Source organism: Macrobrachium rosenbergii, chromosome 56 (assembly GCF_040412425.1).
Source record: "Macrobrachium rosenbergii isolate ZJJX-2024 chromosome 56, ASM4041242v1, whole genome shotgun sequence".
Classification (NCBI taxonomy): Eukaryota; Metazoa; Arthropoda; class Malacostraca; order Decapoda; family Palaemonidae; genus Macrobrachium; species Macrobrachium rosenbergii.
The window spans coordinates 26,673,595-26,696,094 of record NC_089796.1 but is presented as its reverse complement, the minus strand read 5'-3'; the positions used below and the strand labels follow the sequence as shown (position 1 = coordinate 26,696,094).

The window sequence follows — 22,500 nt, the reverse complement described above, 5'->3', positions numbered from 1 at the left end:
CTCCCCTTGGTTCGTTTTCAAGGTTTGTTAACTTACCAAGGCTTGAGAGCACTTTATCCGTATTTTGGTGCTGTAGCCTACATCCCCTCCCTCTGCATTGATTGGTTTGTCCCTCGGTATTGAGTGTCTGACCTTATCGGTTGGCACCCCACCTAGGGCCTAGAGGTGACCGGGAGTGCTCTCCCCACTCCTGTTCACACTCCATTTACCTTTCTTTGCTCTCCTGGCCGTAGAGGTTTTTGCCCTTCCTCCCCTTTTCTCTCGCTCTTGTTGTGCAACACAGCTCACATAGCGAGGGGACGTATGAGGATCTCTGGGCGCCCGGGGAGTGCTGTCCCACCCTGGTCGCTGCTTTGGGTTACCAACCTCCTGGCCTATCCCCCCCTCCCTTCCTTTTACGTCGACTGTTTCCCTTCGTGGTGCTTCCTACCAGTCCGCACTCGCTGTTGGGATCTCATACGAGGCCAGTTAGCGTTTTCCACCTAACTGTCTTCTGTCTTATTTGCTTTCGGCGTTCCCCTCCATTTTGCTAACTACCTGTTCGGTGTTTCATTATATTGTTGGGCGCTCTCCTTGCTTACCGCTCCAGCGGCTATAGTGTTTAGCGGTCGGTGTTCATCCCCCCCCACTGCTATCACTTTGTTCAGGATATCTTCCTCTCTTGGCTCTGAGTGCGCCCACCTCCGGACAGTTCATAACCTTCCCACTATATTTGTATCTGTCACATATTTTTAAACATGGTCGCTCCGGAATGTTTCCGGTGGCTCTGTTTTTGTGTCTATGAGATTTGAACTGTTAGTCCGGTTTTCTCTCAGGTTTACTCCGGTGGGTTTTCCTGGTCTGACTAGGCTAAAGTCGCTGCTACGGTACTCTGCTCCGGCGTCCGTTCCAGCATGCTCATATCTCATACGCTTACAGCTGGTGTTGTTAAGTGCAGGAATGCTCCACTATCCTGCAACAAGCCAGCGGCCACGGAGTCTGTAGTTCCCATTCCGGTACGCGGTCTGTGTTGGAGAATTAATAGTTTGGCACCCGGACGGTTGTGATGTATGCTACGCTCTCTCCGAGCAGGCTACTTGATGAATCCGTAGGTTTTGTATACACCTGTCGGTTTTACCTCTGCCAAACTCCGCCTCATATGGCTTATTAATAGTCGCTCCTTCGGTGTTTGGGCTCTCTCCGGGCAAGATACTTGATGAATCGGTAGGTTTCGTATACACCTATCGATTTTACCTCCGCCAAACTCCTTCTCATATGACTTATTAATAGTTGCTCCTCCGGTGTTTGGGGTCCTAATTTTCCCCCTCCTGGAGGCCGGCCGCAAGTCTCGTAACTCTTCGCTTCAGACCCTCTAGTCCGGGGTCGGCGGCTTCGGGCGAAACGTAGAGGCGGGAAAATCCTATGTCCTTTCGGTGGACATTTGTAATGTTCCTTTTCCCGGCGCCCAGATCTCAGCGTCAGTTGCTGAAGAAGTCGCTGCCCCTTTGGCTACCGGGGTCCAAGAGTTGACCCGGTCCTCTTAAAATAAATTAGCTATTTGCGGAGGGTTTACTGAAGACGTTGCGGCCTTCAGTCTCGTTCTCGAACCTGTGAACATCGTCCCAGAGCAATAAGTAGGTGTGGGAATAAGTGAGACAAACTTTTTCCGCTTAGCTCTCCTCCTTCTTTTTGCTTTTTATCCTTTAGGGGATTAAGTTAGATCCTCATCCCTTTTGGACGGTTCCTGGTCTGCCGTCCCTAAGGTGAAATCAGTCAAAGAAAGACCTTTTAAACCCAGAAGGCCCGCTCCGGGGCCCCTCGAGGACGCCACAGATCTCTAGTCCGGTGCCGTCTTACGAGTTAGGCCTCGTCTTCTGGAAAGGGACACGGCCCAAGCAGAGTAAGGCGGTTACCCTCCTTCCTTTGTTGCAGACTCTTTTGGGGTCTCCTTATAAGGAGCTCGACATGAGGGTCATTGACAAACTATCAAAACTATCTAACCAGCTATCTGCCTTATGGGTCCGTGCTTTCCCTTTCCCAGGAGCTTAAATCCCAAAGGGATTAATCTCAGGATTCATTAGCGCGGATCACCTGCAAAATCCTGCTCCGTTCCGAATCACCTCCGCCATCCTTTCCCACCTTCCCCTTCTCTGGGGGAACCCTTGGCGCCTAACCCTTTATGCTTCCCAGCATGAAGGTACCCTTCTATCGAGGGTGTGGGCACACGGAGGTTGGCGGAACTGCATTTCTTCTCTTCCGGTCTGGTATCCCCTTATCTGGGTTTTGCCAGACTGACAGAAGGGGCATGGAATCTATCTGACAAGATCCCTAAGGAAACCCTCATCTTCCCTAGGGACTGGGCACAATCGTCTCTGTTGAGAATTCTAACGGAGTGGCAGGCGGAGAATTTCAAGCTCACGCCAGCTAAAGGGGTCTTTACTGTGTTCTCTTTGAGAGACCTGCTTCCTACCCCATTGTGCTCCGAATGTAGCCCTCTTATCAACAGGCTTGTTTCGAAGTAAACCACTGACACATCTCCGGGAGACAGATCCTACAGATACGTTCACAGTGAATCTTCTAACCCCGGACTACGCTTCTAATTTATTCAGCGCACAGCTCCCTAAGCTTCCGGAGTCGTTCCCGGAAGCTGAAACAAGGTGTAAGGACAGGCTTGCCAGGTCCTTGAACTCTTTGACTTTAACGGAAGCAATGTCTGTGGTATATAATGGCGGTTCGTTGTTTTGGGTCCTGATAAAATCCCTCTTGTCAGGTTTTCTGCAGGACCTGTTTAATTTCATCACAGTCCGGATGGACAGCTGAAAACACATCTTTCGGCAGCCACGTTCCGCCATGAGCCAAATAGGCTTATGAACAGTTTCACCTGGGGAATTAATCTTTTCCCAGGTGGGCGTTGTTACGGTCTGTCCGGGGCTACTAAAGTTAATCAGAACCTCCGTTCTCGTTGGGGTCTACCCTACAAGCGAAACAATCTGAACTTGCCGGGCCCTATCCCAAGTCCGGCAAGAAGTTCATGTAGTTCAAGCGCCCCCTGCTCAGGCAGTGGTGCAGGCTCTTCAGGTTCCTGCCCCTGGACAACCGTCAGCCTCTCACTCCCAGCCTCCACCTCAATGTGTGCTGGTTCAGCCAGCACATCAGCCCCTAGTGGCTCCCCCATATGTCTCTGCCTGGGTTTTCTCTGCTTCATACGAAAACCCAAGGAAAGAATTTTCACTAGGCATTCTACCAGAGGCACTGAGCCTCGGGGTTATCACAGGGGCAGGGAAGCATCCTGCTCCTCTCCGAGAAATTGGGAAGGCAAAGGCTCCAGGGGAGACAGGCAAGCCTCCTCCCAGTGGTATTTCTCAGGTGGGCGGGAGGCTGTACCGTTTTCGGGGCCAGTGGAACTTCAGTCCCTGGGCCCAGAGTATGGTTATCAAAGGCCTGGGGTGGAGCTGGACTGTTTGTCCCCCTCCCCCAATCAGGTTCTGTCAGTTACCGGCCAGGGCTCTGGAGGACTTTGTGAAAGGTCTGTTAAGGAAACAGGCAATAAAGAAAGCGAGACACTTGTAATCGCAAGGCAGACTTTTTCAGTCTGCCAAAGAAGTTCCCTTCCACTGTAGAATATTTCCAGACTTGTCCTGTTTATATTCCTCATTCAATGCGACAAGTCTCGGATGCTTACAGTCTTGTAGGTTCGGATCCTACTGCACCGTGGAGCCGTAACCACCTCTATAGGCCTTTCCGACGCTTCCTATCACGTCTTAGTTGCAGGAAGGTTCTCTCCCTTCTTGGGATTCAGGCTTGGGGGGCAGACGTACCCCTTCAGGATCATGCCCTCCTCAATGTAGCCCCCAGAATCTTCGCCAGTTTGAACGATACCGTAGTTCAACAGCTCCGGTATTAGAAGATTATGCTAGCCGCATATCTAGTCGCCTGGCTCATTTGGGCATCCAGCGTCGAGGATTGCCGGAGAGTGCCGGCCATTGTAATCAGCTTTCTGGAGTCTCTGGGCTTCCAAGTACACAGGAAGGAATCCCGCCTGATTCCGGAGGGTAGCCTTCAGTGGTTGTGAATCCAGTGGAAGCGGAAAGAGATAGCAAGGGCAACCAGGCATTTCATCAAAACAAGTGCACCTCTCGCCGTGCCCAAGAAAAGGTCTTGGGCTCTCTTCAGTTTGCTTCAGTGACGGTTCTCCTTCTGAAGTCAAAGCTGGAGTTTATAAACGGGGTATGGCGGAGTCAGGGACGTGTCTCCTGATTCCTCCTATTTGAACAAGGGCCTCCGGCCTTGGGCAACAGTCAAGAGCTTATCGAAGTCAGTTCCTCTTCAGCTTCCCCCTCCGGCCTCAGTATTCCACACCGTCACCTCTCTAAGCGGGTGGGGTGGATATTTTTAACTCCATGAAGTACATGGAACTTAGTCGGTCGCGTCCCGGCAGTTCCATATCAATGCTTTGGGGGGCTGTGGCAGTCTTCCTGCCCTTGGGAAAACTTCTTCCTCCCAGGAGGATTCATTTGAGGCTGGTTCTGAACAACGCAGCAGTAGTGCGCTCCGTAAACAAGGGGGTTCAAGTCGAATCAAATCAACCAGGTTATGGTTCAATCTTCTCCATAGCAAACAGACACAAGTGGCATCTGTCTGCCACCCTTCTCGTAGGGGGTCCAAAAGGTCGCTGCAGTTTCCCTATCCAGGGCGTCCCCTGGTGTCGGAATGGTCCTTAGACGGAGCGTCATTCAGGTAGTTTTGCGATCTAATTCCGGACCTAGGAGTAGGTCTGTTTGCAACCCAATTCAGCCACAAACTATCTTGTTGTGTGGCCCCCCAACCTGGACCCTCTAGCTCTCTCCACGGACACAGTGTCGTTAGGTTGGAACGGGTGGAAGTTAGTTTATCTGTTCCCCCCGGTGAACCTGTTATTTAAGTCCTTCACAAGTTCAGAACATTCAAGGGTTTAGTAGGTCTAGTAACTCCCAACAGGCCGGAAGCCAGTTGGTTTCCACTCCTTCTGGGGTTGAAACCTTGGTGCTCCAAATCTGCGACCCAAAACTGCCACGAGTGGTATAAACTCAGCCTGTGTCAGCCTCCTCAAAGTTCTGGTGCCCTAGCTTTGTGATCTTTGTGAAATTTACAGTTTAGGGGGAAACTGGTATTGGTCCTGTTATTACTGTCTTCCTAGAATCATACAAGGGATTCTACTCTGCTGCAGTATGGTTCTGCAGTTAAGTAACTAGCACTCTTCATATAGTTTCTGAAGCTACAGTAATGACGCAGCCGCATCGGCCCCGAGGAAAGTGTTTTGTGTGGTTTTTGAAATCAGCCTCACAGGCCCTTAACTTTCAACCCTAAGGCCTGTGCTCATCTGAGGCCAGTACTCCGTCCACATTCGGTTTCCTGGTCTTTGAGTAATGTATCGGAGTTAGCTTCGTTAACCAACAATCATCTTGTTCTTACCTTTCCTTGTTGGGGAAGACCCTAATTTTAATCAGCTTAGCTTCTAGTGCTAGTATTCCTGTACTGTCTGCCCTGTCTAGCGGAACCAACCATATTGGTTTCCCCACATCAGGGGTAGTGTTGCGGATTCCTCACCCTAACTTTCTAGCTAAAGTTGAAGGTCCTCATTTTGGGTGGTCACCTTGGAAAGTACTCCCCTTTCACAAGGTCTGTCTCTGTGCCCAGTTTATTCCTTACAGGCTTATTTTGACAGGACCTCTCAATTTTTGTCAGGCCCTCTCTTTATTAGAAAAGGGGGGGAGTTACTGTCATTGTGTCTGCTATTAGGCAGCAAGTTTTGTATTTTCTTAAACAAGCCTATTCAGGTTCAATTCCAAAGCTGGTTCCCTTTCTGATTCGTAGTCACTTTCCCCTTCACTGCCTCAGTTATTCCCTTACAAGCAGTTCATTGTCTTTAATAGCATAAGAATGATATTTATTTCTCTGTTATTATTTCACCGGGTGACACGGGACTCGATCCAGAAAAAGGATTTTGACAAAGGAAAAATCTATTTCTGGGAGGGGCCTGTGTCACCCGTGACCCACCCTGTTTTTCATTCTCTCCTCCCATGGTAAACATCATTCTGGTGGGGTGGGTGCTAACATGGAATGCGACTAGCGTTGCCTTGTGTACAGTCCGCGAGTAGTGCATGGGTTTGTATCGCACCTCTCTCGTTGGGACTTTGACATTGGGAATCTTTATAGGGCAGGGTCCCGTGATTGTGACAATCTCACCCTTTACCATACACAACTCCATTTCGTGGAGCTCGCTCTGGGGGTAGTAACCCCAGCTTTACATTTAGCTTTTCTCTGGTACCTAGCAACGGAATTACCTAGAAATAAGTGCTGAATGGACTATTTCACCAGGTGACACGGGCCCCTCCCCAGAAATAGATTTTTCCCTTTGTCAAAATCCTTTTTTGAATGCCGATCTCATCTAATGGCACAAAGATATAAGCTAACTTTAACAGTAGGTAAGTATCCAAATAATTAATTTTATATAAGTAACTTACAAAGTAACTACATAGCTATTAGTTTCACTTAACCACGGCAGTTCTAAATTTGAAATTTGCAGTAACGCGCTATTGTTTTAGTTAGGTAACTAGACCCCGCCCACTACCGGGGAAGAATAAGTATATACTATAGTGCTGAAGAGCCAAATTCGTTTCTCCTCTTCAACAACTGTACATGGTTGGTTGAGCAGCTCTGATTTGAATTTCGCTGGATGGTTGTGCCTATCGCCTTTGGTGAAGTATTCATTCAAGTTGGCAGCTTGCTATTTATTAGTTTAGCTACTTTATTATTCAGTCTTGTGATTTACTGTGACTTAGTATGTCAGGTTCTAGCGTGTTTAGTATTAGGTATTGCAACAAAGGCTATAACACTAGACTTACTTCTGCTAAGCATGACTCGCACATTTTGTGTTGCCATTGTAGAGGGCAAATTTGCTTGTTTGAACTTAGCTGTGATGAATGCAAACATTGGGATCAGGGTAAATGGAAAGTTTTAGAAACACTTCTAGATAGACTCCACAGAGACAGACAGAGGGGTGGCTGCTAGAGCTGAGGCTTAAGGTTTAGCTAGTCAGGTTTCTACTCCAAAATCAGATATTGCTTCTCAGCTTGTGCTTTCTTCACCTCTACCTGTGTTCTCCCCAGTCAACAGCCCTCCTACTGTTCCTCAAACTCCGTTACCTGGTTCCCATTCTTCTGAACCTGATGCCATTGCCAGCCAAGAAGCCAGAATTGACCAAAAGTTTGGTCTGTCCATCAATACCATAGCCCAAATCGGGTCTTTGGTTAAGGCCCTTTATGGATCAGGTAAGCGTAATTATTGTTGGTGAAAGTGCAGTGCAAGTGGAGGAGGGGACTACTCGTCCCACTGATGCTCCTAGACAAAGGTCAATGTTAGACTCCCCCAGACCTGGGTGGAAGCAAACCAGAAGTTCAAGGGAGGTCGGTGGGGTTTGCCCCCAGGTAGTTGCCCCCTCAACCGAGCCTGTTGATCAAACCCAGGACTCAGTGGATCGCCATTGGAAAGGCATTCATACGGATGTGCATGCTCTGTTGTCCTATGATTCAGACACCAGTTCGAACAGGGGGCATAAACGATTTTCAAAAGTGTCAAGGCCATTGAAAAGTCATGCTCCTTCTGCTGAGTGTGCTTCCTGCTCCCACACAATATTCCCAAGGAACAAGAGCATAGTCCTCTTCCCTCATGCAGTGTTGTGCATAACACTTTAGTGACTGAGATGTGGCATTCCTCATCCAAGTTGTCTGAGTGCCCAGTGTCTGAACATGGTGTCAAAATGTTTTGTGTCGAATGCCTAACTTCCAGTCCCATTCGGCTTGTGCATGACACTTCAATGATGGTGAGCTGGTCTATGGCGCGGCATTCCTCATCCAAGTTGTCCGAGTGTCCAGCAGTCAAGCGTCTGGTTTCCGAACATGTGTCAGACAGTTCTGTGTTGAGGCGCCCAGTGTGCGAGTGCCCAACTTCCGAACGCCCAACGTCTGAGCACACAGTATCCAAACGCCCAATGTCCAAGTATATGGTGTCGGATCACCCAGTGTCCGAGCAATTGGGTTACGAGCAGCACTTGGTGTCCGAGTGCCCAACTGCCGAGCGGCACCCAGTGTCCGTATGCCCAGTTTCTGAGTGTCATGTGCCAGAATTCTGGCCTTCAGTGCACTTGGCACCAGAAGCCAAACATTTGGCGCCAGCACCTGCCATCACGGATCCTTCGTTGGAACTTATCCAACGGCAGTTGGATAACATCCTTGGACTTTTACAAAAGCAACTTGCTGCTACACAGGATCAGGTGGACTTAGCTCCTTCTCCCATTACATCAAATGAGGAAGCCGACAAAGCCGTTGATCAAGATCATCCTGCTTCAACGTATTTGACCCTCTTGAGATACTTCCTCTTCTGCTATCCAACTTTCTTCCCTCCAAGGGCTCCATTATCACCTGGTTCGGCCTTCATGATGAGACAGCCAATAGAGGCCTCTAGACTAACAAAGATGGTCCTCTCCTCATCTTCTAGGAAGGCATTAGCGGGGATTGACAGTTGGTTAGCAGGAAAGAGGGAGCTGAGTAAAGCGGTTTTAAGTGCACCTTCCTCCCGTCTGTTCCCAAGGAGGTACTCGTCCTACTCCACTGGGGAAGCACATTCGCTGTGAATTTCTGCCTCCTCCCAAGGGGACTTCTCCAGCCTTGTGGATGCAACGTGGAGATTGGCTGTTAACTCTGCTAAGATTATGTTCACATCTTCAGAATTAGACCATTTTGTGAAAGATGCTTTTAAAGTCTTCGAAGTGTTCAGCTTCCTAGACTGGACAATTGGAGCATTGGCCAAGAAAATAGAAGACTGTAGTACACTTCAAGAGGCCTTTGTTATGAACTGGCTGGGAGTACTCTCGTGCGAGGATAGCCATTAGGGATGGCTCCCAGGAGCTGGCTTTCTTATTCTTCATGGGGGTTTTTAAGAAAAGGGAACTATGATGTACCTTTACCTCCAAAGGTGTTACTCCCTCTCAAAGATCGGCTTTCCTGTTTGCATCTTTAGATCGGTCAGCTTTATTCCCAAGAGCTACAATAGAACAGATCGCGTCGGACTTACAGAAGAAGTTGACACAGGACCTTTTGTTGCAGTCAGTAAGGCGTGCCAAGGAACCAACCCATGGCACTTTAGTCTTGTTCAGCACGAGAACTGCCTCCCTGTTGGAACAGTAACCTTTTTGAGGTGGAAGAACCAAATTTCAGCCCTGACCACGCTTGAATCTGCAATCAGTCCGGCCAACCAAGAAGCCATCCTCCAAACCGGCCTCTCGCAAGTGAGGTTCCGGTCCACCATGTCCCCGCAGGAACCAGGCTTCTCTAGTTTTGGGGCAAATGGGAAGCCAGGAATGCAGAACCTTGGATAGTAAAAGTCCTGCAAGAGGGCTATGCCCTCCTGTTCAGGGAAAAACCTCCTTTGACATCCTCGCCCATCAGCTTAACAGCTTACTCGGAAGACTTGGAGAGGTTTTTGTCCCTGAAGGAAGAAGTATCGTCCCTACTTAGGAAAAGAGCTGTGGAGTTGGTCGAGGACTTAAGCACAAAGGGATTTTACAATCATCTATTTGTCGTCCCCAAGGCGTCGGAAGGTTGGAGACCAGTCCTAGTTGTCAGTGCATTGAACTTCTTTGTACAGACGACCAAGTTCAAAATGAAAAATGAGCCTTTCAGTTCTGTCAGCCATTCTTCAGGGAGACTGGATGGTAATGATCGACATGAAAGATGCGTATTTCCATGTCCCAGTACATCCAGACTCCGGGAAGTATCTGCAGTTTGCATTCCAGGTAGGGTCCTTCAGTTCAGGGCTCTCTGTTTTGGCCTCTACAGCTCCGCAAGTATTCACCTGTGTTCTCGCCCCTGTAGCAAGATGGCTCCATCTCATGGGGATCAACGTCTGTTTATATCTGGACAACTGGCTACTATGCTCTCCATCAAAGAAAAGATGCATGGAGGACCTTCAAAAGACTACTACTGGCCCAAGGGTTGGGTCTTTTAATCAATGTTCAGAAATCCCAATTTACTCTGACACAGTCGATTCTCTATTTGGGGATGAGGATCAATGCTCTGACTTTTCGGGCTTTTCCATCCCACAAAAGAATTCAAGACTGCCTGAAGAAAATAAGAAAGTTCATTTCTCGCCCATCGTGCACAGCCAACAAGTGGATGAGTCTGCTGGGCATTCTTTCATCCATCGAGAAGTTCGTGCCGTTAGGAAGGTTATACACAAGAGTCCTACAGTTCTTCCTAAAGGCCAGTTGTCAAAGGAAAACTCTCCCAGACTCCTTCATGTTCTGAATCACTCCCGAGATCAAGGAGGATCTTCAGTGGTGGCTTGCAGAGGAGAGGTTCTCAATGGGAAAGTCATTCATTGCACCTGGTTAACCCAGACCTAACAGATGTGTTGGATCTGTGTTGCTGGGCGCTTTTGAACAACAAGGAAATATACAGGAAGTGGTCATCGGAAGAGAAGAAATTACATATAAATGTAAGGGAATTGAAAGCGATTCACTTGGCCCTTCAGCATTTTTCGACAGAAACTTGCGGACGAAGCGGACAAGGATCTTCTTCTCTGGGCAGAAATCAAGTGTATCAAGATAATAACTCACTTTATCCAGCTAAAGTTAAACGTTCTTGTGGACGAGTTAAGTTGCTGCAAACAGGTCCTTCTGACGGAATGGACAGTGAATCCACAGGTGTGCACCGACTTGTGGAAACGGTTGGGAAAATCATGGATAGACCTATTTGCGACATCAAGGAACCATCGCCGCCCTGTCTACAGTTCTCCAGTCCCGGACCCTCTGGCATGGGCGACGGATGCCATGCTCCAGGACTGGTTGGACTTAGATGTCTACGCCTTCCCACCATTCAGCATGGTGAGAGAAGTCCTAAACAAGTTCATGACCCACATCAGCTGTCCATGACGCTTGTAGCTCCGTTTTGGCCACAGAAGGGGTGGTTCCCAGAACGTCTCAGTCTCTTAATAAACTTCCCCAGACTTCTACCTCAGAAGAGAAGCCTTCTAAAGCAGCCTCACTTCCATCACTTCCATCTAGGCTTATCCACTCTTGCTCTGACAGGCTTCAGACTGTCAGGGAGCTTGACAGAGCGAAGTAATCGCCAAGTGCAGACGTCAGTCTTCCGCTAATGTCTACCAGGGCAGACAAAGTGGACAATCTTTCGTGAGTGGTGCCGAAGACACACCGTATCGTCTTCAAAAACCTCTGTAGCACAGATTGCTGATTTTTTAATATTTCTGAGGTCCTCTCGAGGCTTGGCCACCTCTACAATCAGAGGTTATAGATCTATGCTAAACTCTGTGTTTAGACATAGAAGTCTTGATTTGTCTGCTAATCAAGACATAAGTGGTCTAATTAAGTCCCTAGATACTTCCAGCAGGAGAAGTCTACATCATTTCCCTGGAATCTAGATGTCGTCCTCAAATGGCTCTCTGGCCCTTCATTTGAGCCCCCTCATGCTTTATTGTTGAGGAATTTAACCAGAAAGACACTTTTTAATCACTTTAGCTACGGCAAAGAGGATCAACGAATTACACACCTTCAGTAAGCGAGTGGGTTTTTCACTCATTCACACTTGGATTCCTGGCAAAGATTGAAACCCTGTCCAACCCTTGGCCTTGTTTGTTTACAGTCAAGAGCTTGTTAGAGATCCTTGGGCCAGCAGACCAGGAGAGAACTCTTCGCCCAGTTAGAGCTCTTAACCACTACTTGGAGAGGACCAGAGGGATTAGAGGTCCCTCCCCGAATCTATGGTGTTCGGTAAAAAAACCCCTCATGACCATTATCTAAGAACGCCTTGGCCTTCTTTTAAAAGAGTGTTATTTGCGAGTCACACTCGAAGATTTAAGAAGACGATCTCTCTGTATTTAAAGTAAAAGCTCATGAGATTAGAGCAGTCACCACTTCGTTGGATTTTAAGAAGAACTTGTCGCTCTCCACAGTTCTCCAGTCAACTTGCTGGAAGTCAGAATCAGTGTTCTCTCCCATTATTTGTGCGATGTGGAGACAGTTTTGACGTATGGTACTAGGGGAAGAAGGATGGGGATATACCTTCCAATTGTTAACCTGTTAGGCCCATTGGACATCAGAAATTATTTCCCGCTTTACGGCATGGTACTAGGGGAAGAAGGATGGGAATAATATAATTTCCAATAATAATGCAGTCTCCTCACCTTGTTAACCTTTAAGGAATGGGCTAATTATATATGTTATGACCATACACAAGGCCAATTAGGGTCATAATCTCTTACTGCATCTGTTTTAAGAACAGCATCGTATCATGCTACATCCCTAAGATTCTCTGGTAGCAATGGCCGGACCTGGGTCAGCATATTCTTTCTCTCGCAACTCCTCTCCCTATATCTAACCTCAAACAAAGGCCTACTGGAATAAAACACTTGAGACACAAAACTAGACTTTATTTGCAAATTTAATGAGAGTATTTCAGAAAAAGCTATGGTCATGAAATGGAGTGACTCACACCCCATGTAAATGGAAATCATAACTAGAGGAAATTCGAACTCTCATTCCATCAAATTAATGATTCTAGACCAACCAATACTAGTGACTAACACCCTGGTCACCAAACAAAATACAGTAAAAAGGTCATAATTATTCTAGACCAAAATAAATGCCATAGAGTATGTTACAAGAACACCACTTTCAAAATATTCGTCCTCACATGATGAACCCAGAATTCTTCCTATGGCCGCAAATAAACGATCTCGCAGTGGGTGTTCTTATCCACTAACACTGCACAAAGCGTGAATCACACCCAGCCGCAAATCGAAGTCCATAGCTCATAATATACACATTAGAGAGTGCACATACGCACGCACTCACTGAAGAACCCCTCCCCGGAAGTGTGACGACACCAGTTGAATGTTCGAAGGATCACAACGATTCGATCAATCTGTCATGCTGTCTCCAAGCGGTTTGACCATGATCAAAAGGCACAAATGAACGCGTCAGATACCCGCTGTATCTAACTGTGGAAACCTCCAACGTCAACATAAATGCACCTGCACTGGATATATCTTTCACAGGCCAGCACATAGTTTGCTACAAGACTTAATATATAGACTGTATATGCTTAACAAGTAAATACATGATCAAAGCCCTCTCACCTCCCCTCTCATGGACATAGGGCACAAACGAATTGGGCTCTTCAGCACTGTTGTACCTATTCTTCCCTAGTATTGGGCAGGGTCTAGTTACCTACACTAAAACAATAGCGCGTTACCGCGAATTTCAAATTTAGAACTGCCGCGGTTAAGTGAAACTAATAGCTATGTAGTTACTTGGTAAGTATATATGAAATACTTTATCATAAAATGTCATTTTTATCATGAAAATTTTCATGACCTTATCCCCAGCTCCATTTTGTGTCTTTAGATTCTCATTTGTTTGCTGTGCTGTCTTTTCATTAGATTATTCAACTTTTCCCTTTTCCTTGTTCCAGGGTATATTTTTCATTTAATAATGACTGCATTTATGGTCAGCATGTGGATGTAGAATTTTAACTTAGGTCTGGTTCAGCTATGTTAGAAAAATTATATTATCCAATTTTCTGCCAAATTACATTCATGTATATATTTTCTTTTCAGTGCTCACTGAGTATTAAGGAAAATTTATTTTTTATCAATCGGTGTTTCAACAAAAAAATGCAGCTCGCCATGACAAAAGCTCTTCGTTGCAAGGATTTTCGACTTCTTGATATGGATAGTGGTAATCCAACCAATCTTCGATTACTGTATAAACAGTCAAATAATGAGAAACCAGGTGAACTGGAATTTCAGGTAAATTTTCTTTTTCCTTATTTTTCTTAGTATAAATGCTGTGTCTTTTATATTTATAATAAAAAAGTCATAAAGCAAAGCATGTGGCTGATGTTTCCCTGCTATACTTTTTAATTTTGTGTTGAGCCATCTTTAAAAGCAATGTAGCGTTAGTTTTGTTAAGAAATATGCAGTGTTATATCACATGAATGGGTAATGTTGGTGAGCTTCACAGGATGCCTTGGTGAGGTTTAGTATTTGATGGTTGTTATCTTGGGTGGATTCTACAAAAACGAAGAATGATGTGAATGTCCTGATGTTTGGTTTGGACAGTTTTTAAAATACCATTCTCTCCCTTATATTTTATAACTTAGCCACTGTTTGTCCTGAAAGGATATACTGTACCGTTATTGTCCCTCTGGGGGCTCTATAAGACAGACCATCCTATATCAAAGAATTTTCTCAAAGTTGGTCTCAGCCAGAATAGTGCATGTTAACAAGGTGATAGAGAATAGATGGACTCAAGGCAGGAGGGCTCTTTCCTCATACTACAGTGATTACCGTGGTCTTTGCGATCCCTCTTTTCACACAAACATGGCAACTACACAAATTGTCCATATTTGTCACTACTCCTTGGTCTCTGACAGGGAAAACCCCTAAGTTGGTATACTCCTCACTATTATTCAAATTATGCATAGTGCCTTATCAACAGTATGTTGTAGTTATATGCTGAAGAAAGGTAAGTCATAGTCTTAAACTCGTGAAAAAATTTGGCTCCTTAATTTTTCAGCAGTTAGACATAATTGCTAAATTTGCCAGCTGGTGCGTCCCTCAAGGTGGGAAATCTGGATTAGGCTACTAGGCTGCATGCGTTTTGAGCATCTTGTTAGCCTTGATATTTTTTAAATCACTATAATTAGAAATGTTACAGTCATACCCCGAACTTAGTTGAGGTTAGGTTCCAGAACCCCTCGCACAAAACGAAGTTTCATGTGAGTTTGGCACGGTCTCTAAAAATGCTAACAAATGCTTATTTCTAGAGTTTAAACACTAAATATGACCCTAATCATGCTCCTAAAGTATTAAGATAACTTTTAAATGAAATGAAAGTTACTGTAATTTCATTTAAAAGCTAGTTTTATACATTACCCTTAAAATAAGACATGAATGGACATAAAAATGTAGGAGTTTGAAGGTTACGTATACTATTTCTCTTTCTCCCCCATATGATCTATCTAATTTTAGAAGTCTTCTCAACCTCGTTTTTAATAACTACTTTATTCTAGTATGTCTCTTTCTCTTTGTTCTGGAATGATTTTTCATGAACAAACAGTGTTTTTTGTTTGGACTAATACAACTCTTAGTTGTCTCCAAGTTTTAGAACATAATATTTGCCACACTAGTGCATTTACAGTTCGTAGACTGTACAGGTAAATTAGATCAATTTAAAATTTTCTACTGTGCAGGTAAAGACATACAGAGAAATAGTCAGTTGTAAAATATGTGTGAGCGCTAACTATGAACAAGAGAGAGAGAGATAATTGTTGTCCTTATGTTATGAGAGTGAAATACAGTAATTTATGAATTATTACGGAGAGAGAGAGAGAGAGAGAGATAGATTACATAGGAATCCTTTGACCAGCTGTCGGCAACACCCCCTTCCTGTCACATTAATTTGACATATTTGACAGCTTTGCCCTCGAGCTTCTCTTCAACGAGTTCACAAAAGATCAGGGAATGATGTTTTTTTGTTTAAAATATGTACACATACATAGTATAAATTATTGTAATTAGTTATATTATTATTAATATTTGAAAATTAGTACTTATTAGATAAATCATTTATTTATCATACAAAACAAATAAACATATGTATGCATGTACCATAAAAATTCTCTCATCTCAGTGAGAGAGAGAATTATCATTTTTATTATTTAATTTACACATAAAAGCTTGAAAACTTGTAAATTACATAAAAAATTAAACATAAACACATTTGCAGGGTTTCTCAGGATTCACAAGTGTTCATGTGTCTGTGAAAAACTTATGTATGACAGTTAGTTAGCTTCCAATGAAAAGTTCGTTTATCTGTGAATTCGTGCAAGGCAAATTTTTGCATAAGTTTGGCACGATCTCAAAAAATGCTAATAAATGCTTACTTTTAAAGTTTAAACACTAAATATGACCGTAATCATGCTCCCTGATCTTGCTTTGTTCTGAAATGCTTTTTCACAAACAAAGAGTGTTTTTTATTTGGACTAGTACAAATCTTAGTTATTATGTCTCTGTGTTTTAGAACGCCTTTGCCACACTAGTGCATTTACACTTCGTAGACGGTACAGGTAAAATTAGATCAATTTAAACTATCTACTGTACAGGTAAAGATGTAAAAATGTGTGAGCGCTAACTATGAACAAGAGAGAGAGAGAGAGAGAGAGAGGGTTGTCCTTACTTAAGAGATTGAAATTATTTATCAATTATTATGGAGACTGAGAGAATAACACACGAGAGAGAGAGGTATGTTGTCCTTACTTGAAAAATCAAGTTAAATTATTTATGAATTATTATGGAGACAGAGAGAATAACATGAGAGAGAGAGAGAAGCTATTCTTATGTTAGATATCAAAAGATGGAAATTCAGTATTAAATTAACTTTTAAATGAAATTAAAGTTACTGTAATTTCATTTAAAAGTTAGCTTAATACATTACCATAAAAAAAAGAAATAAATGGTTGAGGTAAAAATATAAGTGAGTGGATGATTAGTATACTATTTCTCTCTCTCCCCATGCCACCGATCTGTTTTTAGAAGTCTTCTCAACCTCGTTTTTAAAAACTTCTTTACTCTGTCTGTTCCTCTTTGTTCTGAAATGCTGTATGTCTCTGTTTTAGAACGCCACATTTACAGTTTGTAGATGGTACGGGTAAAATTAGATCAATTTAAAATTATGTACAGTTAAAGAAACAGTAATACGTAGGTTGCACTAACTATGAACGAGAGAGAGAGAGAGAGTGATAACAGTTGTCCTTACTTAAGAGAGTGAAATTTTTTATGCATTATTATGAACAGAGAGAGAGAATTAGTAAGAAACCTTTGACCCGGTAATCAGCAATGCTCCCCCCTCTTGTCATGTTAACCCTTAAACGCCTATTGGACGTATCATACGTTGACTAAAATTGTCTGTTGGGTGCTGAGTGGACGTACCATACGTCGACTACAAAAAATTTCAACCTTTGGTCAACTTTGACTCGACCGAAATGGTTGAAAAACGCAATTGTAAGCTAAAACTCTTACATTCTAGTAATATTCAATCATGTACCTTCATTTTGCAACAAATTGGAAGTCTCTAGCACAATATTTCGATTTATGGTGAATTTTTGAAAAAACTTTTTCTTACGCATCGGGCGGTAACTCAGCCGAAAAATTTCATAAATTCTTTCGTCATTTTGTCGTAATTTTAGCACTGTTCTGTATTAGCTGTTACATAAAGTTTTATATATGAAAATATGCGCAATTTCATGTACAATACACCAAAATACAACCCATGGTTGTAGCTTTTATCAGTTTGGAAATATTTTCATATAAACCACGATAACTGCCAAAATTTCAACCTTCAGTCAACTTTGACTCGACCGAAATGGTAAAAAAACGCACTTTTAAGCTAAAACTCTTATGACCAAGTAATATTCAATCATTTACCTTCATTTTGCAACCAATTGGAAGTCTCTAGCACAATATTTCGATTTATGGTGAATTTTGAAAAAACTTTTTCCTTACATCCGCACCAGAAATTCTTTTCACACGCTGTCGTAATGTTTGCACTGTTTTATATTAGTCGTTACATAAAGTTTTATATATGAAAATGTGCGCAATTTCATGTAGAATACAGCAGAAAATAACTCATGGTTGTAGCTTTTATCAGTTTTGAAATATTTTCATATAAATCAAGATAACTGCCAAAATTTCAAGCTTCTGTCAACTTTAACTCGACTGAAATGGTCGAAAAACGCAATTATAAGCTAAAACTCTTACTTTCTAGTAATATTCAATCATGTACCTTCATTTTGCAACAAACTGGAAGTCTGTAGCACAATATTTCGATTTATGGTGAATTTCTGAAAAAAATTTTTTCCTTTATGTCTTCGCGCCGTAACTAACTCGGCCAACATCTCGGAAATTCTTTCACATGTTGTTGTAATGTTTGCATCGTTTTACATTAGTCGTTACATAAACTTTTATATATAAAAATGTGCGCAATTTCATGTAGAATACAACAGAAAATAGCTCATGGTTGTAGCTTTATCAGTTTTGAAATATTTTCACATAAATCACGATAACTGCCAAAATTTCAACCTTCGGTCAACTTTAACTCGACCGAAATGGTAAAGAAACGCAATTGTAAGCTAAAACTCTTACATTCTAGTAATATTCAATCGTTTAACTTCATTTTGCAATAAATTGGAAGTCTCTAGCACAATATTTCGATTTATGGTGAATTTTTTAAAAAACATTTTCCTTACGCTCTGCACGTAACTCTGCCGAACATCTCAGAAATTCTTTTCGTCTCATTGTCGTAATATTTGCACCGCTGTATATTAGTTGTTACATACTGTTTTATATATGAAAATGTGTGCAATTTCATGTAAAATACAACAAAAAATAACTCATGGTTGTAGCTTTTATCAGTTTTGAAATATTTCCATATAAATCACGATAAATAGAAAAATTCTACTTTCGGTCAACTTTAACTCGACCGAAATGGTCGAAAACTGCAATTGTAAGCTAAAACACTTACAGTCTAGTAATATTCAATCAATTAGCTTCATTTTTCAACAAACGGAAGTCTCTAGCACAATATTTTCGATTTATGGTGAATTTTTAAAAAACATTTTTTTACGTCCGCTACGTTACGAATTCATGCATCATTTTGTGATAATATTTTCTCTGTGTTGCTTTGATCGTTTTAAAATTTGTTATATACCAAAACCATCGCAATTTAGTGTACAATACAACTAAAAAAATTAACTCATTAGCTTTAACTGTTTTGCTTACAGCGCGATTTGTATGCAATTATATACGAGTTTTTTTTTCGCTGTCATACATTTCAATATTTATATATGATAATGATATTTTTTTTCATTTCTGACAGTTGCATACTAAACTTCAGGCAATGACAAAAAAAATGAGCCAAAAATGAACTCTTAATCTTAAAAACTAAGCGTGCTGTGATTTTTTGAAAAACACTTTTTTTCCGCTTCGGCGCTAACTCACCGAACGCCGCCGGCATACGGGAGACGTTTTTGTAAATAGGGCTTCGGCGTTAAAGGGTTAAATTGACATGCCTTCGAACTTCAACTACAAAAGATGTGGGAAAGATATTTGTTTGTTTAAAATACGTATCACATATGAATTTTGTAACTACAGTTATATTAATCTTATTAATATTTGAAAATTAGTTATTATTATTAGGTAAAAAATTTATTTATTATATAAAACAAATAAACATATACATGTACCATAAAAATTCTCTCATCTCAGTAAAAGAGAGAGAAAAATTATTACTTTCATTATTTATTTAATGTTATTTAATTTACATATAAAAGCTTGAAAACTTATAAATTACATAACAAATTAAAGCTAAACACTTTTGCAGGGTTTCTCAGTATTCGCAAATCACGTGCCTGTGAAAAACTCGTGTACGACAATTAGTTAGGTTCCAATAAAAATTTCGCGTGTTTGTGAATTCGCGCAACTCGAATCGCGCAAGTTCGGGTTATTACTGTATTAATGTCTAAAAATCATTACTTTACTCCGTAGTTTTTAATTATGCATAGATAATTTTACTTTACAGTGTAAAGGAACAGTGTTATAGCCTGACATTTCTTCCTGGTTAGGAAGTGGTAACCTTGACTTGCAACCATCCCATGTTTTTAACTATATGGCTTGGTTTTAAACCAAGTGCCCTTCTTCTTTTTATTAATATTTTAGAAATGTTATAAAGAGTTTTGTTTTACCATAGCCCCACCAGTTATCCTTAACATTAGGGACTTTATCATATAATTTAATGGAAAATGTGTTCAGGCACATCTGCTTTTAGAATGACAGATTGAGTGATCAACAAATGTATGTTGTTGCTGGTGAGAGTGAGAGAGACAGGTGAAGCCTTCCCTTTCCCTTTCTCTGTCTTGCAGTTGGACTTACTCATCCTATTCTTGTCCTCCATTGCAAGGTTCCTTTTCAACTCAGTAGTGCAGTTAGTTGAAATGAACAGTAAGTATTTTTTCTGCATTACTCCCCCTCAGGGAATGCTTGTTTTTGGGTAATTTCCCTGTGGTAGAAGGAACGGCACCCCCCACTCCTGTCTAACTTTGCTGCTGACAGGTCCTGTTATGTACTCTCTGAGTTGAGCACTGCTGGGAAAAACAGCGTATCAGGTGGTGGTGTGGATTCATGCCTGTCATACTATCTTACCACTAGTTCTAGTGCTTGCGCCAGATCATGTGTGCCTTAGGATGGCTCCGGCCACATTTTAGCAGAAAAGTCAGTCAGTGTTATCACATTCATTCCTTAGTGTGGCTGCATTGTATAACTTAGTAACTGAAGATTACTTTAGTCTATCCTCTGGTGATGTGAGATTGCTTGGATGATTCCTTATGAACTAGTTTGGAATTTCAACAGCCACTTTGCTAATATTACTGCAAAAGAATGTGGTGAAGTGTCCGAGACGCTAGAATGGTAGACATACCATTCTAATCTTCAGTTAAGTTTCTTAGGGGAAGTAAAGAACCCAAACCTCACGTTGCTTTTAGAAGCCTCTGTGAAGCCTTAGGGCACCTGTACAGAGGCTATAAAAATATTAAGAGCTTTATTGGAATTGGAAGTCTCCTCACATAGATAATCTCAAACACCTAGCAGTCTGAAAGACTTATGCGGTACAAACATTCGGTGAAGCAAAGGTAGTTGTGTTCTTCCCTTCTTAAGGGGTGCGCTGACCGCTGAATTTCAAGGAATTATCAAATTTTAGTTATTAACAGTTTTCAGCTGTTTTATGTCTAAATAAACTATCCTGAAGCAATAATGCTAATAAAAAATTCTAGTTTTGGTTTATTACAATTTTGTTCATCACTTGAATGACACTGTGAACCGGGATCAAGTAAGTTATACACTGTTTTGGACTGTTATATGTGTAAATTAAGATATCTTGAAATGTTATTGCTAAAAAAAGTATCTAGATTGGTTCATGGACAATTGCTTGTATGGCACTGTGAACAAGAAATTGTAAAAAATTTTCAAGTCTATGGATAATCCTGGATAGAATCAGGTTTGAATTATACATTTTTTGGGACTTTTACACGCAAATAAACATATCTTGAAAGGTTATTGCTAAAAACAAATGTTTAGATTGGTTCATGGACAATTTTCTTCAACGAGTGTTTGGCACTGTGAACGACAGATTGTAAAGAAAAGCATGTAAAAGTGTTAGAATTTAAAAAAAAAATAATTGTCACCCACTAAAATATCCCATTCTCTCTAGCGGTAGTGTCATAGAGAAAACAAGTTGTAATGATAATAGGGATAACTGGCTCCAGATATTCCTGATTCTTTCGAAATTCTAAAAAGTTGTTTCTTTTGCTGGTTCATGAAAACTTACTTCTTTTCAAAACTAAATGCTTAGATCTCCAAGAAGACTGAAACAAGTTGAATAAGTGGTATAAATTTTAAGTAAATCCCTTCAATCATAAGGTAGAAACAGTCATTTACTTTATAATGGGGCCTTAAGGTTGGCTTCCCATAAATGTAAATTTTAGATAACATTTCATTATATTGTAACTTTCAGGGCACATTCCTTTCATAATGAAATAGTTTTAGTGCAAAAATCAGCTTTCTGACTGTCATAGTTTCACAGTTATTAGAAAATAAGCAATATTTTTTTCATTTCCTATCTTCTCAAAACATACTTTTTTCAAAAATAAATTCTTGTTCCTGAAGACTGAACCAAATTCAATGAAACTTTTACAGAGTGTAGTTTAACTATATATCATGATTTTTTCATCAGCAAATTCCTTTTTGAGTGAAAGTTATTATTATTCTGCATAATATTCTTGAAAAGTGATGTCATGATTTTTTACAACTGCAAAAAAAAAAAAGAAAAAACTTAGAGGTCGAATTTTTAAATTTCCCCATGAGAGAATTTTAATTATTAGTGTAGAATAAGTGGTAAAAATTTGAAGCATATCTCTTCAGTCATAAGGTAGCAACAAGCACTTACCTTAAAATGGAGCCTAATGGCATCGGCAGTGCCCTTAATGTATGTTTACACATATTTTTATGTGTATGTATATGAGCTGGTCCAAAGTCCAGGTGTACATGCAGTGTGTGGTTTATATGTTTGGTGCTTTAAATTTTAATTCCTACTATTGAGTTTATAATATATATATATATATATATATATATATATATTATATATATATATATATATATATATATATATATATATATATATATATATATATATATATATATATATATATATATATATATATATATATATATATATATATATATAATACAGTAAACTCAAATATTTATGGGGATGCGTACCACACACACCCCCGCGAATGGCTAAAACCCACAAATACTTAGAACCCTTCTGAAAAAACTTGGAACTGCCTATTTTGA

The 22,500-nt window shown here is 41.5% G+C and overlaps 1 protein-coding gene across 1 annotated transcript in view; it reads left to right on the top strand.

Moving 5' to 3' along the window:
• LOC136836290 (uncharacterized) overlaps window positions 1–22,500 on the top strand; it is a 484,005-nt gene that overhangs the window by 421,386 nt on the left and 40,119 nt on the right. The window contains exon 5 of the mRNA XM_067100354.1: window positions 13,651–13,842. Within this exon, the coding sequence (XP_066956455.1) occupies window positions 13,651–13,842 (192 nt within the window). The remainder of the gene's footprint in view (window positions 1–13,650; window positions 13,843–22,500) is intronic.